The sequence below is a fragment of the Phyllobates terribilis genome, unplaced genomic scaffold, assembly GCF_046119375.1.
Source record: "Phyllobates terribilis strain yellow unplaced genomic scaffold, ASM4611937v1 Scaffold_9__5_contigs__length_417890890, whole genome shotgun sequence".
NCBI lineage: Eukaryota > Metazoa > Chordata > Amphibia > Anura > Dendrobatidae > Phyllobates > Phyllobates terribilis.
The window spans coordinates 374,914,683-374,940,225 of NW_027362769.1; the positions used below are offsets into that span (position 1 = coordinate 374,914,683).

General features: G+C 43.4%; 1 protein-coding gene across 1 annotated transcript in view; it reads right to left on the bottom strand.

The window, feature by feature from the left end:
- Window positions 1-25,543, bottom strand: part of LOC141162365 (testis-expressed protein 2-like) — a 46,552-nt gene that overhangs the window by 13,524 nt on the left and 7,485 nt on the right. Inside the window, exons 2-8 of the mRNA XM_073648407.1 lie at window positions 22,878-24,223; window positions 20,087-20,287; window positions 19,482-19,797; window positions 19,158-19,399; window positions 18,912-19,058; window positions 12,137-12,236; window positions 10,646-10,778 (exon numbers count right to left, since the gene is read on the bottom strand). Of these exons, the coding sequence (XP_073504508.1) occupies window positions 10,646-10,778; window positions 12,137-12,236; window positions 18,912-19,058; window positions 19,158-19,399; window positions 19,482-19,797; window positions 20,087-20,287; window positions 22,878-24,200 (2,462 nt within the window). The 5' untranslated portion in view covers window positions 24,201-24,223. The remainder of the gene's footprint in view (window positions 1-10,645; window positions 10,779-12,136; window positions 12,237-18,911; window positions 19,059-19,157; window positions 19,400-19,481; window positions 19,798-20,086; window positions 20,288-22,877; window positions 24,224-25,543) is intronic.

Here is a 25,543-nt window from a genome sequence, read left to right on the forward strand (position 1 = left end):
GCACCAGTGTATTCTGTATCAGCAGGATTGTGGAGCTGTGCACCAGAGTATTATGTATGTGAAGGGTTGTGGAGCTGTGCACCAGTGTATTATGTATCAGCAGGACTGTGGAGCTGTGCACCAGTGAATAATGTATCAGCAGGATTGTGGAGCTGTGCACCAGAGTATTATGTATGTGCAGGATTGTAGAGCTGTGCACCAGTGTATTATGTATGTGCAGGATTGTGGAGCTGTACACCAGTGTATTATGTATGTGAAAGATTGTGGAGCTGTGCACCAGTGTATTGTGTATCAGCAGGATTGTGGAGCTGTGCACCAGTGTATTATGTATCTGCAGGATTGTGGAGCTGTGCACCAGTGTATTATGTATGTGCAGGATTGTGGACCTGTGCACCAGTGTATTATGTATGTGCAGGATTGTGGAGCTGTACACCAGTGTATTATGTATCAGCAGGATTGTGGAGCTGTGCATCAGTGTATTCTGTATCTGCAGGATTGTGTAGCTGTGCACCAGAGTATTATGTATGTGAAGGATTGTGGAGCTGTGCACCAGTGTATTATGTATCAGCAGGATTGTGGAGCTGTGCACCAGTGTATTGTGTATCAGCAGGATTGTGTAGCTGTGCACCAGAGTATTATGTATGTGAAGGGTTGTGGAGCTGTGCACCAGTGTATTATGTATCAGCAGGATTGTGGAGCTGTGCACCAGTGTATTGTGTATCAGCAGGATTGTGTAGCTGTGCACCAGAGTATTATGTATGTGAAGGATTGTGGAGCTGTGCACCAGTGTATTATGTATCAGTAGGACTGTGGAGCTGTGCACCAGTGTATTATGTATCAGCAGAATTGTGGAGCTGTGCACCAGTGTATTATGTATCAGCAGAATTGTGGAGCTGTGCACCAGTGAATTATGTATCAGCAGGATTGTGGAGCTGTGCACCAGTGTATTATGTATCAGCAGGATTGTGGAGCTGTGTGCACCAGTGTATTATGTATCAGCAGGATTGTGGAACTGTGCACCAGTGTATTATGTATCAGCAGAATTGTGGACCTGTGCACCAGTGAATTATGTATCAGCAGGATTGTGGAGCTGTGCACCAGTGTATTATGTATCAGCAGGACTGTGGAGCTGTGCACCAGTGTATTATGTATCAGCAGGATTGTGGATCTGTGTGCACCAGTGTATTATGTATCAGCAGGATTGTGGAGCTGTGCACCAGTGTATTGTGTATCAGCAGGATTGTGCAGCTGTGCACCAGAGTATTATGTATGTGAAGGATTGTTTAGCTGTGCACCAGTGTATTATGTATCAGCAGGACTGTGGAGCTGTGCACCAGTGTATTATGTATCAGTAGAATTGTGGAGCTGTGCACCAGTGTATTATGTATCAGCAGAATTGTGGAGCTGTGCACCAGTGTATTATGTATGTGAAGGATTGTCGAGCTGTGCACCAGTGAATTATGTATCAGCAGGATTGTGGAGATGTGCACCAGTGAATTATGTATCAGCAGGATTGTGGAGCTGTGCACCAGTGAATTATGTATCAGCAGGATTGTGGTGCTGTACACCAGTGTATTATGTATCAGCAGAATTGTGGAGCTGTGCACCAGTGTATTATGTATCAGCAGAATTGTGGAGCTGTGCACCAGTGAATTATGTATCAGCAGGATTGTGGAGCTGTGCACCAGTGTATTATGTATCAGCAGGATTGTGGAGCTGTGTGCACCAGTGTATTATGTATCAGCAGGATTGTGGAGCTGTGCACCAGTGTATTATGTATCAGCAGAATCGTGGACCTGTGCACCAGTGAATTATGTATCAGCAGGATTGTGGAGCTGTGCACCAGTGTATTATGTATCAGCAGGACTGTGGAGCTGTGCACCAGTGTATTATGTATCAGCAGGATTGTGGATCTGTGTGCACCAGTGTATTATGTATCAGCAGGATTGTGGAGCTGTGCACCAGTGTATTGTGTATCAGCAGGATTGTGTAGCTGTGCACCAGAGTATTATGTATGTGAAGGATTGTGTAGCTGTGCACCAGTGTATTATGTATCAGCAGGACTGTGTAGCTGTGCACCAGTGTATTATGTATCAGCAGGACTGTGGAGCTGTGCACCAGTGTATTATGTATCAGCAGAATTGTGGAGCTGTGCACCAGTGTATTATGTATGTGAAGGATTGTCGAGCTGTGCACCAGTGAATTATGTATCAGCAGGATTGTGGAGATGTGCACCAGTGAATTATGTATCAGCAGGATTGTGGAGCTGTGCACCAGTGAATTATGTATCAGCAGGATTGTGGTGCTGTACACCAGTGTATTATGTATCAGCAGGATTGTGGAGCTGTGTGCACCAGTGTATTATGTACCAGCAGGATTGTGGAGCTGTGCACCAGTGTATTATGTATCAGCAGGAATGTGGAGCTGTGTGCACCAGTGTATTATGTATCAGCAGGATTGTGGAGCTGCGCACCAGTGTATTATGTATCAGCAGGATTGTGGAGCAGTGCACCAGTGTATTATGTATCAGCAGGATTGTGGAGCTGTGCACCAGTGTATTATGTATGTGCAGGATTGTGGAGCTGTGCACCAGTGTATTATGTATCAGCAGGATTGTGGAGCTGTGTGCACCAGTGTATTATGTATCAGCAGGATTGTGGAGCTGTGCACCAGTGTATTGTGTATCAGCAGGATTGTGGAGCTGTGCACCAGTGTATTATGTATGTGCAGGATTGTGGAGCTGTGCACCAGTGTATTATGCATCAGCAGGATTGTGGAGGTGTGCACCAGTGTATTATGTATCAGCAGGATTGTGGAGCTGTGCACCAGTGTATTATGTATCAGCAGGATTGTGGAGCTGTGCACCAGTGTATTATGTATCAGCAGGATTGTGGAGCTGTGTGCACCAGTGTATTATGTATCAGCAGGATTGTGGAGCTGTGCACCAGTGTATTATGTATCAGCAGGATTGTGGAGCTGTGCACCAGTGTATTATGTATCAGCAGAATTGTGGAGCTGTGCACCAGTGAATTATGTATCAGCAGGATTGTGGAGCTGTGCACCAGTGTATTATGTATCAGCAGGATTGTGGAGCTGTGTACACCAGTGTATTATGTATCAGCAGGATTGTGGAGCTGTGCACCAGTGTATTATGTATCAGCAGAATTGTGGACCTGTGCACCAGTGAATTATGTATCAGCAGGATTGTGGAGCTGTGCACCAGTGTATTATGTATCAGCAGGACTGTGGAGCTGTGCACCAGTGTATTATGTATCAGCAGGATTGTGGATCTGTGTGCACCAGTGTATTATGTATCAGCAGGATTGTGGAGCTGTGCACCAGTGTATTGTGTATCAGCAGGATTGTGTAGCTGTGCACCAGAGTATTATGTATGTGAAGGATTGTGTAGCTGTGCACCAGTGAATTATGTATCAGCAGGATTGTGGTGCTGTACACCAGTGTATTATGTATCAGCAGGATTGTGGAGCTGTGTGCACCAGTGTATTATGTACCAGCAGGATTGTGGAGCTGTGCACCAGTGTATTATGTATCAGCAGGAATGTGGAGCTGTGTGCACCAGTGTATTATGTATCAGCAGGATTGTGGAGCTGTGCACCAGTGTATTATGTATCAGCAGGATTGTGGAGCAGTGCACCAGTGTATTATGTATCAGCAGGATTGTGGAGCTGTGCACCAGTGTATTAAGTATGTGCAGGATTGTGGAGCTGTGCACCAGTGTATTATGTATCAGCAGGATTGTGGAGCTGTGTGCACCAGTGTATTATGTATCAGCAGGATTGTGGAGCTGTGCACCAGTGTATTGTGTATCAGCAGGATTGTGGAGCTGTGCACCAGTGTATTATGTATGTGCAGGATTGTGGAGCTGTGCACCAGTGTATTATGTATCAGCAGGATTGTGGAGGTGTGCACCAGTGTATTATGTATCAGCAGGATTGTGGAGCTGTGCACCAGTGTATTATGTATCAGCAGGAATGTGGAGCTGTGTGCACCAGTGTATTATGTATCAGCAGGATTGTGGAGCTGTGCACCAGTGTATTATGTATCAGCAGGAATGTGGAGCTGTGTGCACCAGTGTATTATGTATCAGCAGGATTGTGGAGCTGTGCACCAGTGTATTATGTATCAGCAGGATTGTGGAGCAGTGCACCAGTGTATTATGTATCAGCAGGATTGTGGAGCTGTGCACCAGTGTATTATGTATGTGCAGGATTGTGGAGCTGTGCACCAGTGTATTATGTATCAGCAGGATTGTGGAGCTGTGTGCACCAGTGTATTATGTATCAGCAGGATTGTGGAGCTGTGCACCAGTGTATTATGTATCAGCAGGACTGTGGAGCTGTGCACCAGTGTATTATGTATCAGCAGGATTGTGGATCTGTGTGCACCAGTGTATTATGTATCAGCAGGATTGTGGAGCTGTGCACCAGTGTATTGTGTATCAGCAGGATTGTGTAGCTGTGCACCAGAGTATTATGTATGTGAAGGATTGTGTAGCTGTGCACCAGTGAATTATGTATCAGCAGGATTGTGGTGCTGTACACCAGTGTATTATGTATCAGCAGGATTGTGGAGCTGTGTGCACCAGTGTATTATGTACCAGCAGGATTGTGGAGCTGTGCACCAGTGTATTATGTATCAGCAGGAATGTGGAGCTGTGTGCACCAGTGTATTATGTATCAGCAGGATTGTGGAGCTGTGCACCAGTGTATTATGTATCAGCAGGATTGTGGAGCAGTGCACCAGTGTATTATGTATCAGCAGGATTGTGGAGCTGTGCACCAGTGTATTAAGTATGTGCAGGATTGTGGAGCTGTGCACCAGTGTATTATGTATCAGCAGGATTGTGGAGCTGTGTGCACCAGTGTATTATGTATCAGCAGGATTGTGGAGCTGTGCACCAGTGTATTGTGTATCAGCAGGATTGTGGAGCTGTGCACCAGTGTATTATGTATGTGCAGGATTGTGGAGCTGTGCACCAGTGTATTATGTATCAGCAGGATTGTGGAGGTGTGCACCAGTGTATTATGTATCAGCAGGATTGTGGAGCTGTGCACCAGTGTATTATGTATCAGCAGGAATGTGGAGCTGTGTGCACCAGTGTATTATGTATCAGCAGGATTGTGGAGCTGTGCACCAGTGTATTATGTATCAGCAGGAATGTGGAGCTGTGTGCACCAGTGTATTATGTATCAGCAGGATTGTGGAGCTGTGCACCAGTGTATTATGTATCAGCAGGATTGTGGAGCAGTGCACCAGTGTATTATGTATCAGCAGGATTGTGGAGCTGTGCACCAGTGTATTATGTATGTGCAGGATTGTGGAGCTGTGCACCAGTGTATTATGTATCAGCAGGATTGTGGAGCTGTGTGCACCAGTGTATTATGTATCAGCAGGATTGTGGAGCTGTGCACCAGTGTATTATGTATCAGCAGGAATGTGGAGCTGTGTGCACCAGTGTATTATGTATCAGCAGGATTGTGGAGCTGTGCACCAGTGTATTATGTATCAGCAGGATTGTGGAGCAGTGCACCAGTGTATTATGTATCAGCAGGATTGTGGAGCTGTGCACCAGTGTATTATGTATGTGCAGGATTGTGGAGCTGTGCACCAGTGTATTATGTATCAGCAGGATTGTGGAGCTGTGTGCACCAGTGTATTATGTATCGGCAGGATTGTGGAGCTGTGCACCAGTGTATTGTGTATCAGCAGGATTTTGGAGCTGTGCACCAGTGTATTATGTATGTGCAGGATTGTGGAGCTGTGCACCAGTGTATTATGTATCAGCAGGATTGTGGAGGTGTGCACCAGTGTATTATGTATCAGCAGGATTGTGGAGCTGTGCACCAGTGTATTATGTATCAGCAGGATTGTGGAGCTGTGTGCACCAGTGTATTATGTATCAGCAGGATTGTGGAGCTGTGCACCAGTGTATTATGTATCAGCAGGAATGTGGAGCTGTGTGCACCAGTGTATTATGTATCAGCAGGATTGTGGAGCTGTGCACCAGTGTATTATGTATCAGCAGGATTGTGGAGCTGTGTGCACCAGTGTATTATGTATCAGCAGGATTGTGGAGCTGTGCACCAGTGTATTATGTATCAGCAGGAATGTGGAGCTGTGTGCACCAGTGTATTATGTATCAGCAGGATTGTGGAGCTGTGCACCAGTGTATTATGTATCAGCAGGATTGTGGAGCAGTGCACCAGTGTATTATGTATCAGCAGGATTGTGGAGCTGTGCACCAGTGTATTATGTATGTGCAGGATTGTGGAGCTGTGCACCAGTGTATTATGTATCAGCAGGATTGTGGAGCTGTGTGCACCAGTGTATTATGTATCAGCAGGATTGTGGAGCTGTGCACCAGTGTATTGTGTATCAGCAGGATTGTGGAGCTGTGCACCAGTGTATTATGTATGTGCAGGATTGTGGAGCTGTGCACCAGTGTATTATGTATCAGCAGGATTGTGGAGGTGTGCACCAGTGTATTATGTATCAGCAGGATTGTGGAGCTGTGCACCAGTGTATTATGTATCAGCAGGATTGTGGAGCTGTGCACCAGTGTATTATGTATCAGCAGGATTGTGGAGCTGTGTGCACCAGTGTATTATGTATCAGCAGGATTGTGGAGCTGTGCACCAGTGTATTATGTATCAGCAGGATTGTGGAGCTGTGCACCAGTGTATTATGTATCAGCAGGATTGTGGAGCTGTGCACCAGTGTATTATGTATCAGCAGGATTGTGGAGCTGTGCACCAGTGTATTATGTATGTGCAGGATTGTGGAGCTGTGCACCAGTGTATTATGTATCAGCAGGATTGTGGAGCTGTGTGCACCAGTGTATTATGTATCAGCAGGATTGTGGAGCTGTGCACCAGTGTATTGTGTATCAGCAGGATTGTGGAGCTGTGCACCAGTGTATTATGTATGTGCAGGATTGTGGAGCTGTGCACCAGTGTATTATGTATCAGCAGGATTGTGGAGGTGTGCACCAGTGTATTATGTATCAGCAGGATTGTGGAGCTGTGCACCAGTGTATTATGTATCAGCAGGATTGTGGAGCTGTGTGCACCAGTGTATTATGTATCAGCAGGATTGTGGAGCTGTGCACCAGTGTATTATGTATCAGCAGGAATGTGGAGCTGTGTGCACCAGTGTATTATGTATCAGCAGGATTGTGGAGCTGTGCACCAGTGTATTATGTATCAGCAGGATTGTGGAGCAGTGCACCAGTGTATTATGTATCAGCAGGATTGTGGAGCTGTGCACCAGTGTATTATGTATGTGCAGGATTGTGGAGCTGTGCACCAGTGTATTATGTATCAGCAGGATTGTGGAGCTGTGTGCACCAGTGTGTTATGTATCAGCAGGATTGTGGAGCTGTGCACCAGTGTATTGTGTATCAGCAGGATTGTGGAGCTGTGCACCAGTGTATTATGTATGTGCAGGATTGTGGAGCTGTGCACCAGTGTATTATGTATCAGCAGGATTGTGGAGGTGTGCACCAGTGTATTATGTATCAGCAGGATTGTGGAGCTGTGCACCAGTGTATTATGTATCAGCAGGATTGTGGAGCTGTGCACCAGTGTATTATGTATCAGCAGGATTGTGGAGCTGTGTGCACCAGTGTATTATGTATCAGCAGGATTGTGGAGCTGTGCACCAGTGTATTATGTATCAGCAGGATTGTGGAGCTGTGCACCAGTGTATTATGTATCAGCAGGATTGTGGAGCTGTGCACCAGTGTATTATGTATCAGCAGGATTGTGGAGCTGTGCACCAGTGTATTATGTATCAGCAGGATTGTGGAGCTGTGCACCAGTGTATTATGTATCAGCAGGATTGTGGAGCTGTGCACCAGTGTATTATGTATCAGCAGGATTGTGGAGCTGTGCACCAGTGTATTATGTATCAGCAGGATTGTGGAGCTGTGAACGGAATGAATTGTGGAGTTATGGATGTGTTTGTCTGACACTATGAACGCACTAAAAAACAGTCTTAATGAAGGCATCGTTGGAATAAAATGCACCTATTTCATTAAGAATAATAAATTAGGTGCATTTTACCAATGCCGTGCGTCTCTACCAGAAATGTTTCTCTATTCAGGGTCTGGGATATATTTCTACTGTGTAATTTACGTCACAGCATCAATTTTAATTCATTTTTGCACAGATTGCGACATTTCAAGGTGTTTTAAGCTATAAAACTGGTGAACAACCCTTGAAGAATCAGGCCCTATATCTGTCTATAGGTTCAGCCTTATAATATGGATTAGACTATTGTGGTTCTGTGACTTGGGGATAATAGTGTTAAAAGCTAAGCCTACTAGGCAAATCCACCCAGGCCGCAGCATACCCCCATGCATGCTCACTAGATTAACCGTTTAACTCTTTGTTATCTGGACTTCTTAGTTTAGTCATATACATGTGCCGGAAACCTAATAAATATCTGTCCCACGAGTCCACGGACTGTTCTGTCCCTTCACTGGACAACAGGATTATGTGCACAGCATGTCAAGGGTTAACTGGCGTTAGATCGGCACATCTGCGATCGTCTTATTAAAATGAGATGGAGCAGAAGGTCTAATTAAGCCGACAAGCACATTCTAATTAATTCCAGAAAATTAAACCTTCCACAACCCAGTATTTAATGTGTCTGTGGGAGCTAAAACCACGGTGACAAGTCTTATTAACTGTGGGAGGTGATTATATAATGGCGCTGGGGAAGGGGGGGTAAAAAAAAAAAAAAAAAAAGTGCAGACCCCGATTATATTCAGGTGCTTAGGGGGCAGCATTATAGTGGTTGTATTCTTATATACAAGATAAAAGAATAATTTATACAGCTGAACGCAACTAATATAACAATTTTTTTCAACAAATTCATCACAAAATGCTTGTTGTACTGACTACTGCAGACTCAGAATGATTCACATATGACTTAGTAGAGCCCCTCTGGCTGTTATGACCTGCTGCCCCCACTGGCTTTTACAACCTGCTGAATATGTGATAATAATAATCTTTATTTTTATATAGTGGCTACATATTCCACAGCGCTTTACAGACATTATCATTGCTGTCCCCATTGGTGCTCACAATCTAGATTCCCTATCAGTATGTCTTTGGTGTATGGGAGGAAACTGGAGAGAACCCATGCAAACACAGGGAGAACATACAAACTCCTTGCAGATCTTGTCCTTTGTGGGATTTGAACCAAGGACCCCAGTGCTGCAAGGTTGCAGTGCTAACCACTGAGCCACCATACTGCCCTAGCCAGGCATAGCCAGGCACCAGCTTCTGGCCGCATTACTGAGGAACCTTAGCCCAGTCCTCATTGGTAATGACCTCCAGGTCAGTAATATTCTTGGGTTTGCTGCTGCAATCGCCTTCTCAAATCCCATCCAAGATTTTCCATGGGATGTCAACTACAGAATCTTCCAGAATGTGTTCTGATACAAAGCCTTGGTGGACTGGAAGGTATGTTTGGGATCGCTGTCCTATTGGAAGGCCCAATACCGCCCGAGCGTCAGCTTCCTCACAGAAGACATTACGTTTTCTCCTAGGATTTCCTGATACTTGATTGAATCCATCTTGCCCTCCACACGCAGCAGGTTTCCAGCGCCAGCAGAAGCACCGCAGTCGCAGGGCAGCACCAAGCCACCACCATGCTTCACTGTAGACATCACTAAGCCACTGCGCCATGCTTCACTGTAGGCATCACTGAGCCACCTCCATGCTTCACAGTAGGCATCACCGAGCCACCTCCATGTTTCAATGTAGAAATCACAGAGTAACCACCATGCTTTACTGTAGGCAAGATGTTCCAGAAAAGTTCCAGATTTGTGTCATCCCACCACAGAACAGAAACTCAGATCTCATGTGACTTATTTCTATGGTTTTGAGCATATTCGAAGAGAATTTTCTTGTACTTTTGGGTCAGTGGAGGTGACGCCTTATTGTGCAAACTGAAACCTCAGCGCCATTGCCACCCCATCTTCTCCAGATCTTTTGCAGTGATTTGAGGATTTTTGACCACCTGGCCCTTCAGTAATCTGGTGACAGCCTCCTCTTTCTCTCACGTCCAGGTAGTGTAGCCATTATTCCTATTTGATATTTGCTTCTATCTCTATCTCTAGAAACATTCAATATCTTTTTATCTTTTTGCATTCTTTTCCCAGTTTGTGCAAGGAAATGATCTCTTCTCATAGCTTTTTCTCTTGACAACCCAAGAATGTTAGTTACCTTGAGACCATTGCCCATGAAGAATCAGCTAAGACTCCTTAGGAGCAGATATTTGGCGATGCATCACATCTGCAGCAGGTCATAACAGCCAGAAGGGTTCTACTAAGTAGTCAAGAAGGGGGGTGCCAAACTCAGTAGTCAGGAAAAAAAGTGGTATTTTGTGCTGAAACCACTTGTTATATTAGTTATTGTTGAGCTTTTTGCATTGTTATTATTTTATTTGTTTATTGAAAAACAGCAGGAAGTTTTTAACTTTCACTCCTAAACCGATTTTTCAATGGAGGGGGTCTTTTAGATTCCACTATACACTGAATATTGTTGCCTAAGCTGGAAATAGTTTTCGTCAAGGTCTCTTTGAGGTGCCCCATAGTGGAGGTTTGAGAGCTCACCTATGTCTCTTGCGGTCATACGATCCACCCTCATCCACTGCCGTCTCCTTTCCCAGCTTGGATAGGTTCATCTTCGTCTCTAAAGTGACTTGTAAAGATCCGCTGTACGTCACGTCCATATCCATCCATAACCCTGAGGACATATGTAGAAGTATAGACGCGCAGACATAGAGTAGAGTACAAATATCTCCTATTTTACAATACAGATTGATGATTATCCCCGCTGGTCACAATGGGTATTGCAGTTATTCCTGCTGTATACTACAATACTGCACAAACAAAATCCGCTCCCTTTCTGCCACCCGCCTGACACGGCCGCCACTTGGAGCTGTTTATGGGTTAATGGTGCTGGTACTTCACAGTAGAGGCTGATAATCCTGAGCTTAGTCTCCGGCCGGCACTGAATCGGTCTCCTTGATTTGCTTTCTCATAATGGTGTGTTATTGCTGGGGGTAATATCGAGCACACGGCACCCGCCCTTGCTGGCGGCAACAGCTGTCGCCCGTCTAATCCCTAAAATGGCACAAGAAAAATAACTCTGGCATCCGAACCATGATGTCACCCGATGGATTGGGCCGTCTGTATCAGTATAGTCTGCCACAAAATTTTTTTTTTTCTGACACTACGCGGGAACATGTGGGTGGCGGTGTGGTGACAGCAACTTGGCATTAGCGGGAAGGATTAAAAATAACACTTTTTTTTGTCAGTCACTGGAGCAAAATGCAATTTCTGGTATGCCCACACCATAGTTTATCATGTCTAACCCTCCAGAGAAACGTGCCGCCATATGGTGCCTTTATATTGTACCGAATGATGGAGATTTTCCCGGCTTTTAAGTTAGAATTCTTCCATGATTTTGAAACCGATGGGATAGAGTCTATTCGATTTACCATATATACCTGTATGATGAAATCAGAGCCGTACAGCGCTACAAAAGGGCATCGTCAAAATAAGCTCACTGCCGGATTTTCCGTTAACTCATCCGGCAGCCAGCAATTGAGAATATAGGCAAACGGTGCAGAATGTTTAATCAAAACCAATTGTAAAAAAATATTTTTAGCCAAAAAATACATTCATTTAAATAAGAAAAAATAAAAAAAGTTGCCTCTAAAAAATGTCCATATCCTTCAAAAGAATTTTACTCTGTTTATATTGTGCACAATTTTGACTGTTTTGGGTTTTTCGGCTTTTGCCTTCCGAGAACAGAACTTAATGATACGTGAAATGTGCATCCTCTTCCACTGCTCTGTAGTCGAGGAGCCTAATAAGGGGGTAATGCGCTCGTGCCGGAGCTGCTGCATTATAAATAGATGCTCTGATCTGCTTTTTTGTGCCTCGGATGACAGCGGCCCAATATTGGGTATCTTCACGAGACTGGGCACATGTCTGCTAAGCAGTAGTAGTGCCAGAGGTATATAGAGAGGGGGGTCCAGTCAAATGGCCATATGGCCCCTTTCAGCATTTTGAGGTATTGTATAGAGCCTTACTCACCTCTGTCATTCATGCTTGGGGTGGAGATGGTGAGAATCTGGGGGAGCGATGTCCCCATATCCAAGCCTGTTAGTGTCAGTTCATCCATAAAATTTGGCAGCTGGATGAAAAAGTGTACAGAGAATATCATAGTGAGTATAGACAGTGCCTCACTGATATTTCAGATCCTATAAGATACAACGCTATTCATTACTTTTGCTGAATATATGTTAAAAGCTATGGACACCTTTGACACAAAGACATTTTTTTTGGTATCTTAGTGGTCACCTTTAGTTTGTAGCCTTACTTTCATATTTTTCTCTCCCTGAAATATAGGTCTGATGAGGGGCAGGGTTCTGCTGTCTTCATTGGCTCCTATGTGAACCCTGCATCTATCCTGCTCTTATTTACTTTCCATATACTTTCCTCGTTGACTAGAACTTCTCTTCTCCACTCTACATAAGACTTTAAATGCTTTCTCTTCTCTCCACATTGAGGAAATCTGTGTGTAACCCATTTCCTCTCTTTGATGCTTTGTGTAAAACTAAGAGAAGGAAGGGAGTACCAGCTTATATCCTGCACTGATCTCCTCTCTATATGCATTCTTCCTTGACTAGACCTCTTTTCTCTACTCTGCATAAAACTTTAGATGCTTTATCTCCTCTCCACATTGAGGAAATCTGTGTGCAATCCCTTTCCCCTTTTGGCTGTTATCTCTAACACTAAGAGAAGAAAGACAGGAGCAGCTTATATCCAAATTATTTCCTCTCCACATGCTTTCCTCCTTGACTATAGTCTGTTTATTCGGCTCCCCATAAAACTTTAGATGCTTTCTCTCCTCTCTGCATTGAGAAAATCTGTGTACAACCCCCTTCCCCACATTGCTGCTATGATCAGAACCGCTTTTCTCTTCTTGACATAAAACTTTAGCAGCTTTCTCTCCTCTCACTCACATTGCTACTATCTCTAACACTGAGAAAAAGGAGGAGAGAGTAGAGAAAGCCATCAGGAGCTCTTCTGTTAGACATATATATATATACAGTACAGACCAAAAGTTTGGACACACCTTCTCATTTAAAGATTTTTCTGCATTTTCATAACTATGAAAATTGTACATTCACACTGAAGGCATCAAAGCTATGAATTAACACATGTGGAATTATATACTTAACAAAAAAGTGTGAAACAACTGAAAATATGTCTTATATTCTAGGTTCTTCAAAGTAGCCACCTTTTGCTTTGATGACTGCTTTGCACACTCTTGGCATTCTCTTGATGAGCTTCAAGAGGTAGTCACCGGAAATGGTTTTCACTTCACAGGTGTGCCCCGTCAGGTTTAATAAGTGGGATTTATTGCCTTATAAATGGGGTTGTGACCATCAGTTGTGTTGTGCAGAAGTCTGGTGGATACACAGCTGATAGTCCTACTGAATAGACTGTTAGAATTTGTATTATGGCAAGAAAAAAAGCAGCTAAGTAAAGAAAAACGAGTGGCCATCATTACTTTAAGAAATGAAGGTCAGTCAGTGCGAAAAATTGGGAAAACTTTGAAAGTGTCCCCAAGCGCAGTTGCAAAAACCATCAAGCGCTACAAAGAAACTGGCTCACATGAGGACCACCCCAGGAAAGGAAGACCAAGAGTCACCTCTGCTTCTGAGGATAAGTTTATCCGAGTCACCAGCCTCAGAAATCGCAGCTTAACAGCAGCTCAGATTAGAGACCAAGTCAATGCCACACAGAGTTCTAGCAGCAGACACATCTCTACAACAACTGTTAAGAGGAGACTTTGTGCAGCAGGCCTTCATGGTAAAATAGCTGCTAGGAAACCACTGCTAAGGACAGGCAACAAGCAGAAGAGACTTTTTTGGGCTAAAGAACACAAGGAATGGACATTAGACCAGTGGAAATCTGTGCTATGGTCTGATGAGTCCAAATTTGAGATCTTTGGTTCCAACCACCGTGTCTTTGTGCGACGCAGAAAAGGTGAACGGATGGACTCTACATGCCTGGTTCCCACCGTGAAGCACGGAGGAGGAGGTGTGATGGTGTGGGGTTGCTTTGCTGGTGACACTGTTGGGGATTTATTCAAAATTGAAGGCATACTGAACAAGCATGGCTACCACAGCATCTTGCAGCGACATGCTATTCCATCCGGTTTGCGTTTAGTTGGACCATCATTTATTTTTCAACAGGACAATGACCCAAAACTCACCTCCAGGCTGTGTAAGGACTATTTCACCAAGAAGGAGAGTGATGGGGTGCTATGCCACATGACCTGGCCTCCACAGTCACCAGACCTGAACCCAATCGAGATGGTTTGGGGTGAGCTGGACCGCAGAGTGAAGGCAAAAGGGCCAACAAGTGCTAACCATCTCTGGGAACTCCTTCAAGATTGTTGGAAGACCATTTCCGGTGACTACCTCTTGAAGCTCATCAAGAGAATGCCAAGAGTGTGCAAAGCAGTCATCAAAGCAAAAGGTGGCTACTTTGAAGAACCTAGAATATAAGACATATTTTCAGTTGTTTCACACTTTTTTGTTAAGTATATAATTCCACATGTGTCAATTCATAGTTTTGATGCCTTCAGTGTGAATGTACAATTTTCATAGTCATGAAAATACAGAAAAATCTTTAAATGAGAAGGTGTGTCCAAACTTTTGGTCTGTACTGTATATATATATATATATACATACACTGCTCAAAAAATAAAGGGAACACTTAAACAGGAGAATATAACTCCAAGTAAATCAAACTTCTGTGAAATCAAACTGTCCACTTAAGAAGCAACGCTGATTGACAATCAATTTCACATGCTGTTGTGCAAATGGAATAGACAATAGGTGGAAATTATTGGCAATTATCAAGACACCCTCAATAAAGGAGTGGTTCTGCAGGTGGGGACCACAGACCACATCTCAGTACCAATGCTTTCTGGCTGATGTTTTGGTCACTTTTGAATGTTGGTTGTGCTTTCACACTTGTGGTAGCATGAGATGGACTCTACAACCCACAGAAGTTTCTCAGGTAGTGCAGCTCATCCAGGATGGCACATCAATGCGAACTGTGGCAAGAAGGTTTGCTGTGTCTGTCAGCGTAGTGTCCAGAGGCTGGAGGCACTACCAGGAGACAGGCCAGTACACCAGGAGACATGGAGGGGGCTGTAGGAGGGCAACAACCCAGCAGCAGGACCGCTAACGCCGGCTTTTTTGTAAGGAGGAACAGGAGGAGCACTGCCAGAGCTCTGCAAAATGACCTCCAGCAGGCCACAAATGTTCATGTAATTAGAGAAAAATGGATATATAGATCCATTAATTGTGTTATAAGGAGTTACCCCCAAAACTCAATATCTATTAATGTATCTCCTTTTTTGATATCAAAAATATATTATATAAAATAATCATATTCATTCGTATTTAATCAGTACTTTTATTAAATCACAGCAAGCAGAAAAGTGATAGTATCTTTAAAAATTCTTCATTATGCCCATAAAAACATTTAAAACCCTTCCGGGCAATGTGGTATATATATATAGCCTAAGACATATAAATAGCCATAAGTCTCAATGGTTATACACATAAGAATATAGAAGGTTACACGTTAGATGTCTTGAATCAAAGCAATAATTAATTAGAAATATAGAGGGTCACAGATCAGGTGTCCCAAATCAGAACAATAATTAAATCATCATATCACATATAGATTCATTTTAAACAAAGAAATCCTTCTAAGTTTTTTTAAAAGTTAGGTTGTATACATCATAATATTCTATACACTGTTTAGTCAACAAATATATACCATGGTAGAGATCAGTTAATTATATTTGATAGAACATTGTCTGATCAACCATATAGATTGCCACACTGTCCTGCATCCCAATGCAGTGCTATATTAAGCATTTATATACCATAGCAAATAGTTAGCATATTATATTCAGGTATATAGTAGACATATTATATTCAGATAGAGCATTGTATTACCAACCATGTGCCATGTTAAAGGCTACCACATTATCCAGCACCCCAACGCGCGTGTCGCGTATATTGCTTCCTCAGGGGGTATTAAGACATAGTGCAGGCTAATCATTAAATAGCCCCTCATCTTAATGGGCAGGAGGGTCTGGCAAATCACCAGTACCACACAATAATGTTGCCTAATAAGGCTTGATTAATACCAATCCCTGTCCATATCACCGGTGTGTGTTATAGCGCGCTCCTGTCGCCCATACTGCGTTACCCACAGCGGTCGGCGTCCCGGAAGTTCCACCGTGCATGCGCGCGTATTGAAGCCTCCGATTGGACGCCGAGCGCCGGGGGCGAGGCCAGTATGACGCGGCGGGGGCGCGCTCCACCATGGATATTCTGACTCCATTTTACAGATGGGCAAGATTTGCCCTTAGCTCTTCATATCATACGTTCAAGCCTGACATTATATTGTATTCACAAAGAAGATGTACAATATTTGTTATAGTCATATTAAATGTAATACATCTTATACATATATTGAGTCTTTTTTTCTTTTTCATATCTTTTGCTTTATTTCCTCTTTTCTTATTGTTCTTCTTTGTTTTGTGCATTTATCTTCTATGTGAGATCAGATTTTTCTCCGTATTCAGTTGATACGTATCATCAATACATCAATATAATCCGTATTTTGCAATGTTTCGATGTAGTCCGTATTAAATGGATAACTATTCTGAACACGGTTAAGCCCAAAGGGTTGAATGGAGTCAGAATATCCATGGTGGAGCGCGCCCCCGCCGCGTCATACTGGCCTCGCCCCCGGCGCTCGGCGTCCAATCGGAGGCTTCAATACGCGCGCATGTGCGGTGGAACTTCCGGGACGCCGACCGCTGTGGGTAACGCAGTATGGGCGACAGGAGCGCGCTATAACACACACCGGTGATATGGACAGGGATTGGTATTAATCAAGCCTTATTAGGCAACATTATTGTGTGGTACTGGTGATTTGCCAGACCCTCCTGCCCATTAAGATGAGGGGCTATTTAATGATTAGCCTGCACTATGTCTTAATACCCCCTGAGGAAGCAATATACGCGACACGCGCGTTGGGGTGCTGGATAATGTGGTAGCCTTTAACATGGCACATGGTTGGTAATACAATGCTCTATCTGAATATAATATGTCTACTATATACCTGAATATAATATGCTAACTATTTGCTATGGTATATAAATGCTTAATATAGCACTGCATTGGGATGCAGGACAGTGTGGCAATCTATATGGTTGATCAGACAATGTTCTATCAAATATAATTAACTGATCTCTACCATGGTATATATTTGTTGACTAAACAGTGTATAGAATATTATGATGTATACAACCTAACTTTTAAAAAAACTTAGAAGGATTTCTTTGTTTAAAATGAATCTATATGTGATATGATGATTTAATTATTGTTCTGATTTGGGACACCTGATCTGTGACCCTCTATATTTCTAATTAATTATTGCTTTGATTCAAGACATCTAACGTGTAACCTTCTATATTCTTATGTGTATAACCATTGAGACTTATGGCTATTTATATGTCTTAGGCTATATATATATACCACATTGCCCGGAAGGGTTTTAAATGTTTTTATGGGCATAATGAAGAATTTTTAAAGATACTATCACTTTTCTGCTTGCTGTGATTTAATAAAAGTACTGATTAAATACGAATGAATATGATTATTTTATATAATATATTTTTGATATCAAAAAAGGAGATACATTAATAGATACACAAATGTTCATGTGTCTGCACAAACGCTTAGAAACCGACTCCATGAGGGTGGAATGAGGGCCCGACGCTCACAGCCCAACACCGTGCAGGACGTTTGGCATTTGCCACAGAACACCAGGATTGGCAAAGTCGCCACTGGCTCCCTGTGCTCTTTACAGATGAAAACAGGTTCACATTGAGCACCTGACAGACGTGACAGTCAATGTATTATTATTTATCCTATACCATGACGTCGGGCCCTCATACCACCCTCATGGAGTCGGCTTCTAACCGTTTGTGCTGACACATGAACATTTGTGGCCTGCTGGAGGTCATTTTGCAGGGCTCTGGCAGTGCTCCTCCTGTTCCTCCTTGCACAAAGGCGGAGGTAGCGGTCCTGCTGCTGGGTTGTTGCCCTCCTACGGCCCCCTCCACGTCTCCTGGTGTACTGGCCTGTCTCCTGGAAGCGCCTCCAGCCTCTGGACACTATGCTGACAGACACAGCAAACCTTCTTGCCACAGCTCGCATTGATGTGCCATCCTGGATGAGCTGCACTACCTGAGCAACTTCTGTTAGTTGTAGAGTCCGTCTCATGCTACCACGAGTGTGAAAGCACAACCAACATTCAATATATATGTATATATATACTTTGCAAATCACTTAGCTAGCAGGAGGTCTTACAGACACTTGTATGCAGCAAAATGGTAAAAAAAAAATTAAAGAAGACTATTGAGAAAGAGTTTTTTAGGAAGCAAATGCACAATAAAAAATACTGTGCAAAGGTGGACATAACCTTTCATTCTTGGAAAATGTGAGCCAACATAATTTTGGATGATATCCATTGAATTTTTATGGGTATAGGCCGGCCTAGTGACAGCAACACATGGGCTCTTACACCATGTTAATTTTTTTTGGTTGACTTAGGATATTCCAATGAGATGTGGAATAGTTTGGAGTACAGCATCTCATATTGTGGGACAAGCTGACATGGTGTCTCACATCCTCAATCCTTAAAAAATTGTCAAGAAAGCTGTTGGATGGAAATTTATACATGGTTTCCTCGACCTTACCTTGATTTTGGTCAATTTTTTCTGTATTTTATTGGCCACAATATCTTCCCAATACTTCTCCCGCAAAAAGTCCCAGAATATTCGTCCAATAAAGGCATTGACCCAGCTCACATCGGGATTAGTGGAGAGGGACTGCTCCATAGGGGGCTGGGTAAGGGTAAAAACACTGAATTAGGCTTATGTCACTTACACAGAGGCATTTCCGACTTATGATTATGAGTATTGCAATAAAGCCAGATACAATACCATCTTTTTTGGAGGGACCGGGCTACTGGCAGCGCTCTGATGAGGGCTTTGGACTGGACTGATTTGCTCTGTTGAGATGAACCTGGACATGTAGGTGGCATAGTCCAAGAGGATCTTCTGCCTCATGTTCCCTGCCAAGTCCTTTGGCTTAAACATATGGGAAGTGTCCTCTGTGCTCTCCATACTGCTGTTACTTGTGCCCCCCCAACTGCATGGACTCGAAAGGGGGTTTGGTAATGACCCTAAAAAGGTGAAGCCCAAGTCAGGGGATATCCATCAAAGAGCAAGACATTCAAACCCACTGACAAGTCAACCACAACTTACCTGTCTTGCTGTCATTTCTATTGCCCTCTTGCTTTCCAGCCATTGACCCTCGAGACGCCCTCACCAGGTGTTGATACCATTCTTCCTTTTCCCTCCCAGTTCTTCCAAATAGATATAATGTCCCAGCCTTACATTCTGCATTTGACTTCTCGAGGTCATCTGGATATCTTCTTGGAGATTCGTCAATCTCGAGATCTTTGTCCGCAGGTTCTCCATTCTCAACTTCAGGATCTTCGGGATCACATAATTGGATGCAGATTGGATACTTTTTGTTCCAAAGTCTCTTGTTTGCCAGTCTGTCGGGATGTAGGAATACCTAAAATAATCATCATCACCATTATTACCTGCTTCGTACAAATTCCAGAGCTGGAGATGACCACCAGTCATGATGGATGCAAAGGTGAAGATTTCTATGCTTGGGACAATATGATCAGTATATAGGGTACAAAATGTATTTCTAAAGACCATGTTGACCCTAATGTAGAATATTTTGACCAAAAACTCAGTCTTTATGGGGGTTAGTACCTTAAAGAAGGTCCGCATTTTAAGATGGCCTCATTCTCCTTCCACATATATCAATTTTTGGTGGGTGATCCACCTCTTACCTGGGCATTGGCCAAGTTGTTTGTTTCATGACTGACAAACACAGTTTCTGGTATCTCCTCCCCATAGATAGACCTCCGGGACAGGCTGCTCTTTGGATAGCAGCGTTTCAAGATTGTACCTTCTAACGTCACAAACACAGAGTGGGTGAGAGCCGGGTGATAGGTCTCAGGGTCGTAAGAAAAAATCTCGTTCATCCAACTCTGAGAGGCAAAAATAAATCAGTAATTATCTCAATGATTACATTACACCTTAGTCATATGGTTGACAAGATGGCCACACCATCTGTGCCAAAACGGTTAATGCAGCCATATGCAGGCACTCATACATTTTCGGCATTTAACCCCCATCGAACATACTTTGTTTTATATACTTTTGCATTTTAATTTTTCTGGAATTTTTAAGATCTCTGCCTGTCATCGGAGAATGGGATTCTTCAGGAGCTAAAACCAGTTCTCACCTTGTCCTATTCTCACAGGTGTTTGGCACACGTAGTGTATTTGCTGTAGTTTTTCCTCTCAGATTTGAATGCGGACAATCTACAGTGTAAAAGAGTACAAGCTAAGTAGATTCGATTTTACAAATCTAAGCTACACATTGCGTTTCGCAGACAAGCTTCATCTGGGGATGCAAAACACACGTCGGGTGCTGGTGGCTGTCAGGACTCACAGTACCACTTGGTCATATACATTAATGTGCTGTTTGTACTGGTAACACTATGTTTTGACTTTTGTATGTGTCATATTATTGCTCTTATTATCTATCACACTGTACTTTGATCTAAGTCCAGGCAGTCATCTTTTCTCCTGCTTTCTTTTTTTAACGTCTGTCTTACAATCATATCTGTACTTTCAATATATATTTATAATAAAACTTAATGCTTTTTATTTTTTTATTGTTTAACTAATACTTTTTGTCCTGCACAGTTCTTTATTGTACTGAGCGTTGAATTATACACTGTGGGTTTATAGCTTTTTTTTTTGGGGGGGGGGGGTGATAAATTGTTTTTGTTGAGATTTTAATGGGTAAGTTCACCCATTGTGTTCTTTCCCGCAGAAAGTTGTACAAATGTCCCATATTCTTATTATGGCAGCTTTTTATAGGGCCATACCGTGCCTCCATATGCCTTTGATTTTAATGGAAGCTGCAGGACATAAAAAAGATTGCTTCAGAGACCGCGCATCTGCAATCGTACATTGCATGGAACTGTAAGGACTCGGGATGTGAACAAGAATATTTCCATTCGCTTATTGCAAGCAGAGATCTTGACAATTAAATATAATCAGAAATTTAATCTAAAAAAACCCCCAAAATGTGCTCATGTTCTGGATCACAGCTGCCTCTGCTCCGTCCTTGATGTTATCCATTGCGATTTTACTTCTGTTTTTTTTTAATAAATGCACAAAATAATGGTAAGAGTCAGTGAGATTTTCTGATATGACAACACTAGATCAGTATTGGCAGCGCGTGCTGCCCGCTGAGGATGTCACCCATCAAGTGTTATCTGCAGTGCCCGTAATGACAGCCCCCCGGCTCCTGCAGCTGCTCCAGACGCTCTTTATATACTCTTTATACCCATTGTGAAATTACATTTCTGAGAGAGAGTGTGAAGTGATGGAAAGTGTGCAGTCATGCCGAGAATTACTCCTTCGTGTTCCCGAGATTGGCAGGAGCTGGAATGTAGACCATTAATAAGGAAGCGACAATGGGGGCAACGTGTCTACCCTGTGCTGCAAAATGACAGCTGGAAGGCAAGGATATGGGATTTGGGATGTGAGGGTCGTAGGTAGCGATATGTAGTACAGAACCATATCCTCAAATATTCTGACCATGTTCTCATATTTTCCGCCCAGTGCCTCCATATCAATAGCCATAGTGCCAACATAACAGTGCCAGCGAGATGGGCACCTATAAGTGCCAACCATATTCCCCTGATGCTCAAAACAGGACCAGAGTGTCCCAATAATGACGCCATTCCCCCCATATCTAGAGCACATTGGTCCCCAGTCACTTTCTTCTCCTAACAAACTTGGGGAGAGTACACCATAACAGTACCCCACAACAGAGCCAGCCACTATGTCCTCATCAATGACAGCCACATTGCCAGCCACAGTGCACCCATAACATTGCAAACCATCGTCCCCCGATACTCAAACAGGACCAGACAGAGTATCCCCATAATGGCTCCATTCATATCATCCCATGAACAGATTCGTTCCCAAAGACATATTTTTCTCCTAACAGGCTCAGAAAGCGTACCCCATAACAAAGACAGCCACTGTGCCCTCAGATCAATGCCAGCCACATTGCCAGACATCATTGCCAGCCACCCACCCTCTTTAACTGTGATAGCACCCTGCCACCATGACAGAAATGGAGAGTACCCCATAGTGGTACCCCATTACAGAGCCAGTCATTGAGTCCCCATATTGATGACAACCACACTGCTCAATATCATTGCTAAGAACAGTGCCACTATAATGAACACAGACTGAGTACCCATAACAGTGCCTCATAACAGAGCCATCTAGCTGGCCAGAGTACCAAAAACACTAATAATGGCTTAGCCCCATAATAGTACCAATCACATTATCCCCAAAAGTTGCAAACCACATACCAAACTGATCTCAGAATCAGCGGGGTCCTGAAAATCAGACCCACACTGACATGTGAAAACATGAAGGTGACAACCAATATGGCTGCATTTCTCGTTGTCACTTTGGCTAAAATTGTCACAATTAAACCTAAAAATATGAATATTCCTGTAAGTAATAAAAAAGCCGGACGTCTCACCTGCAGCAGATTTGGTTCCTGTAGGTTTTGCATTGATAAAGGAAGCATCGCACATTCCTGCAGGTAACGCTTGTGTCTCCTGGAATATGAACGCTTGGGCACAAACAGTAATACCAGAAAAAATCCTAAAATAAATCCACTAGCAATGCCCATGAACAGCCCCGAGATGTAGGCAGGAAGGGGCCAGATGAAGAAGTTATAGGCTAGGATTGCTAAACAGACCAGGGCACCGCATGGCACGTCATTGTTCTGGGATGGAGATTGGCGATTGTCCATGGTTGAGGTCAAGCCTTGATCTTCTGCATCCTCGCCAGTTAGTTCTACAACCTGGATCATGTCCCCATAAGAGCAGATCTTGTATTTGCAATGGTTCTTTGGTGCCTCTTTGTGGGTAGCTTTAGAGGGATCTACAAAGTCCATGATTTCTCCTTCTTCTACCCGTCCACAGTTGGTAAATGTGTTCTTGGACTCAATACTACCTTGATCTTTTAAATGACTCGATGGGGATTCCTGGTTGAAGAACAACGGGGACATAGTTCTGTGTTTGGGGTTTGGGCTTGTTGTCTCCTCACCTATAATCTTACTGAGCATGCTCAAAGGTTCTTGCATAGCTTCGGACAATCTCCTTTTGGTGTCTTCTAACTTGGCCTCCACTTCTTGGACATTGAAGAACATTCCTTTGCTTTCGGAAGGTGATGTGCTCGGGGAGGATGGAGCTGTCCTTGAGTCTCCATTTTTGCCCTTGGGTTGAGTTATCTGTCTCCAGAGATGAACGTTGAGTTTAGAGTCTGACTTGGATTGCGTTACCTCCGGCTCCAGTCTGGAGATTTCAGTGGAAATGGATTTGACCAAGTTGACGAAAGGATGAGGTTTATGAAGAGTGGGGTCTTTAACATCGATTTCTGTGGAGACAGACTTCACCAAGTTGATGAGCGGTGTGGAGGTGGGTGAACTTGGCATGAGGGGGCTACTATGTCTTTGGGTCTCATTGGACAGTAGAACATCGCCAGCACACTCGTAAGCAGCCAGTGCCAGCTCGTTAATAACAGTCCCATCTTGTTCTCTTGACTGTCCATACACTGGAGAAGTAGTTCTACCTGCTAAGGTGGAGGCCGCTGCTTCTTCTTCATCCTGGTCCAAAGTGAAGATTAGTTCACTTTCATCTAAGTCTTCCCAGTTATCTTCACTGTGCACTTTTGTTAACTGGATCGTTATTCCCTGTGGTTTATGCTGGGAAACTGGTTCATGTTTCGGACCTGGCAAAGAATGGTTGGGTTTCGGAGAACAAGTCGGCACAGGACTAATTTTGGCAGAGTTAGACATTCTTCAGAGCATGGCTGTTCTATCTGGAACAAAACAGGAAACAGTGGTAAAAAAAGGGGAAAAAACACACACAAACACCCAAATCAGTGTCAGACTGGAGCTGATTCTGAGGACCAAGTAATTATCTTTCAACTCCAAATGCGATTGTCTCCTACTGGACCCCTGAGGCCATTGTTGGGTCCATCATAGAATCTTCTTTTGGGCCACTCCAAATGTAAACAGAACTATTAAAATTGGCTACTCCTTTCATATCAGCCCAGTTGGCATCACTTGGAAGATTATCAGAAAGTTAAAGGATTATTCTCTACTTCCATCTTCAGGAATGCATTGCTCCCCTGTCTCCTGGTTTCCCATTTGCTGGGGGATGGTGTGCGCCTGACGATTGACAGTTCAGACCAGAGGCATGGTTGTGCTGATGATCTGAACTGCGCTCTCTCAGTTGCTGCTAGGAGGGACTGCTCTGCCTCTGGAGAATCAGAGGAGCGCAGCAGCACTGAAACTGGCCAGATCAAGCGATCCGGCCAGCTTCAGAGCAGCGCTCGCAAGCTTTATAGCAAAGAGCTTGTAAGTCCTGCTCTCTTTGCTTCGCAAATAGTCACCTCTGATAACCAGCAAAGAGCAGTAAGCTATAGAATAAAAAATCCTTCCACTCCTGAGAACAGAGGAGATTATTAATAAGAAGTAAAATTGCAAAGTGGTTTGCTTTTCCAAACACTTTGCAATTTTGCCCAATTCATATGTTGACAACCCCTTCAAGGTGGCCGCTACTTCCTTTAACATAAGTGGCTCTATAGGAATAAAACATACATGTTTTACATGATATAACAAAAAAGGAGAAGTGTGCAATTGGTGTAAAGAAACCTACCATTTTCAGTCTGGCCGCTGCTGTGCAGCTCAATGTGAATGGGGCTGAAGTGTGATTGACAGTTCTATGTTCATTAATGACCCAGCTCAGTGGTCATCATTTTATTATGCTGTTTATGAAATTTTACTAGAACCCACGAAACTATGAGCACTATATGCACACATAGGCATCTAGTAAACAGCAAGGTTCATTATAATATATACTAAGCATAAAGCAGGATATCTTTTTGCTCTTTCTGCTGACATCTTTCCACGCAGCGCAGGATCCCGCTGACTTCTCCTGAATCCTGACTCCATTCCTAATTCACTTTAAAGTTATTTTCCTCTGATCTATCAGTTGACAGGTTGCAATAAGTGACAATCTCTGTATTAAGGTTGGTGTCAGAACTTAAGTCTGAGAACCCCTGGGAAGTTCACACAGATCCTTTGTTGTCATCAGGATTGAATCCTGCATAATACTTGAGAAGCTTCTCCTAATG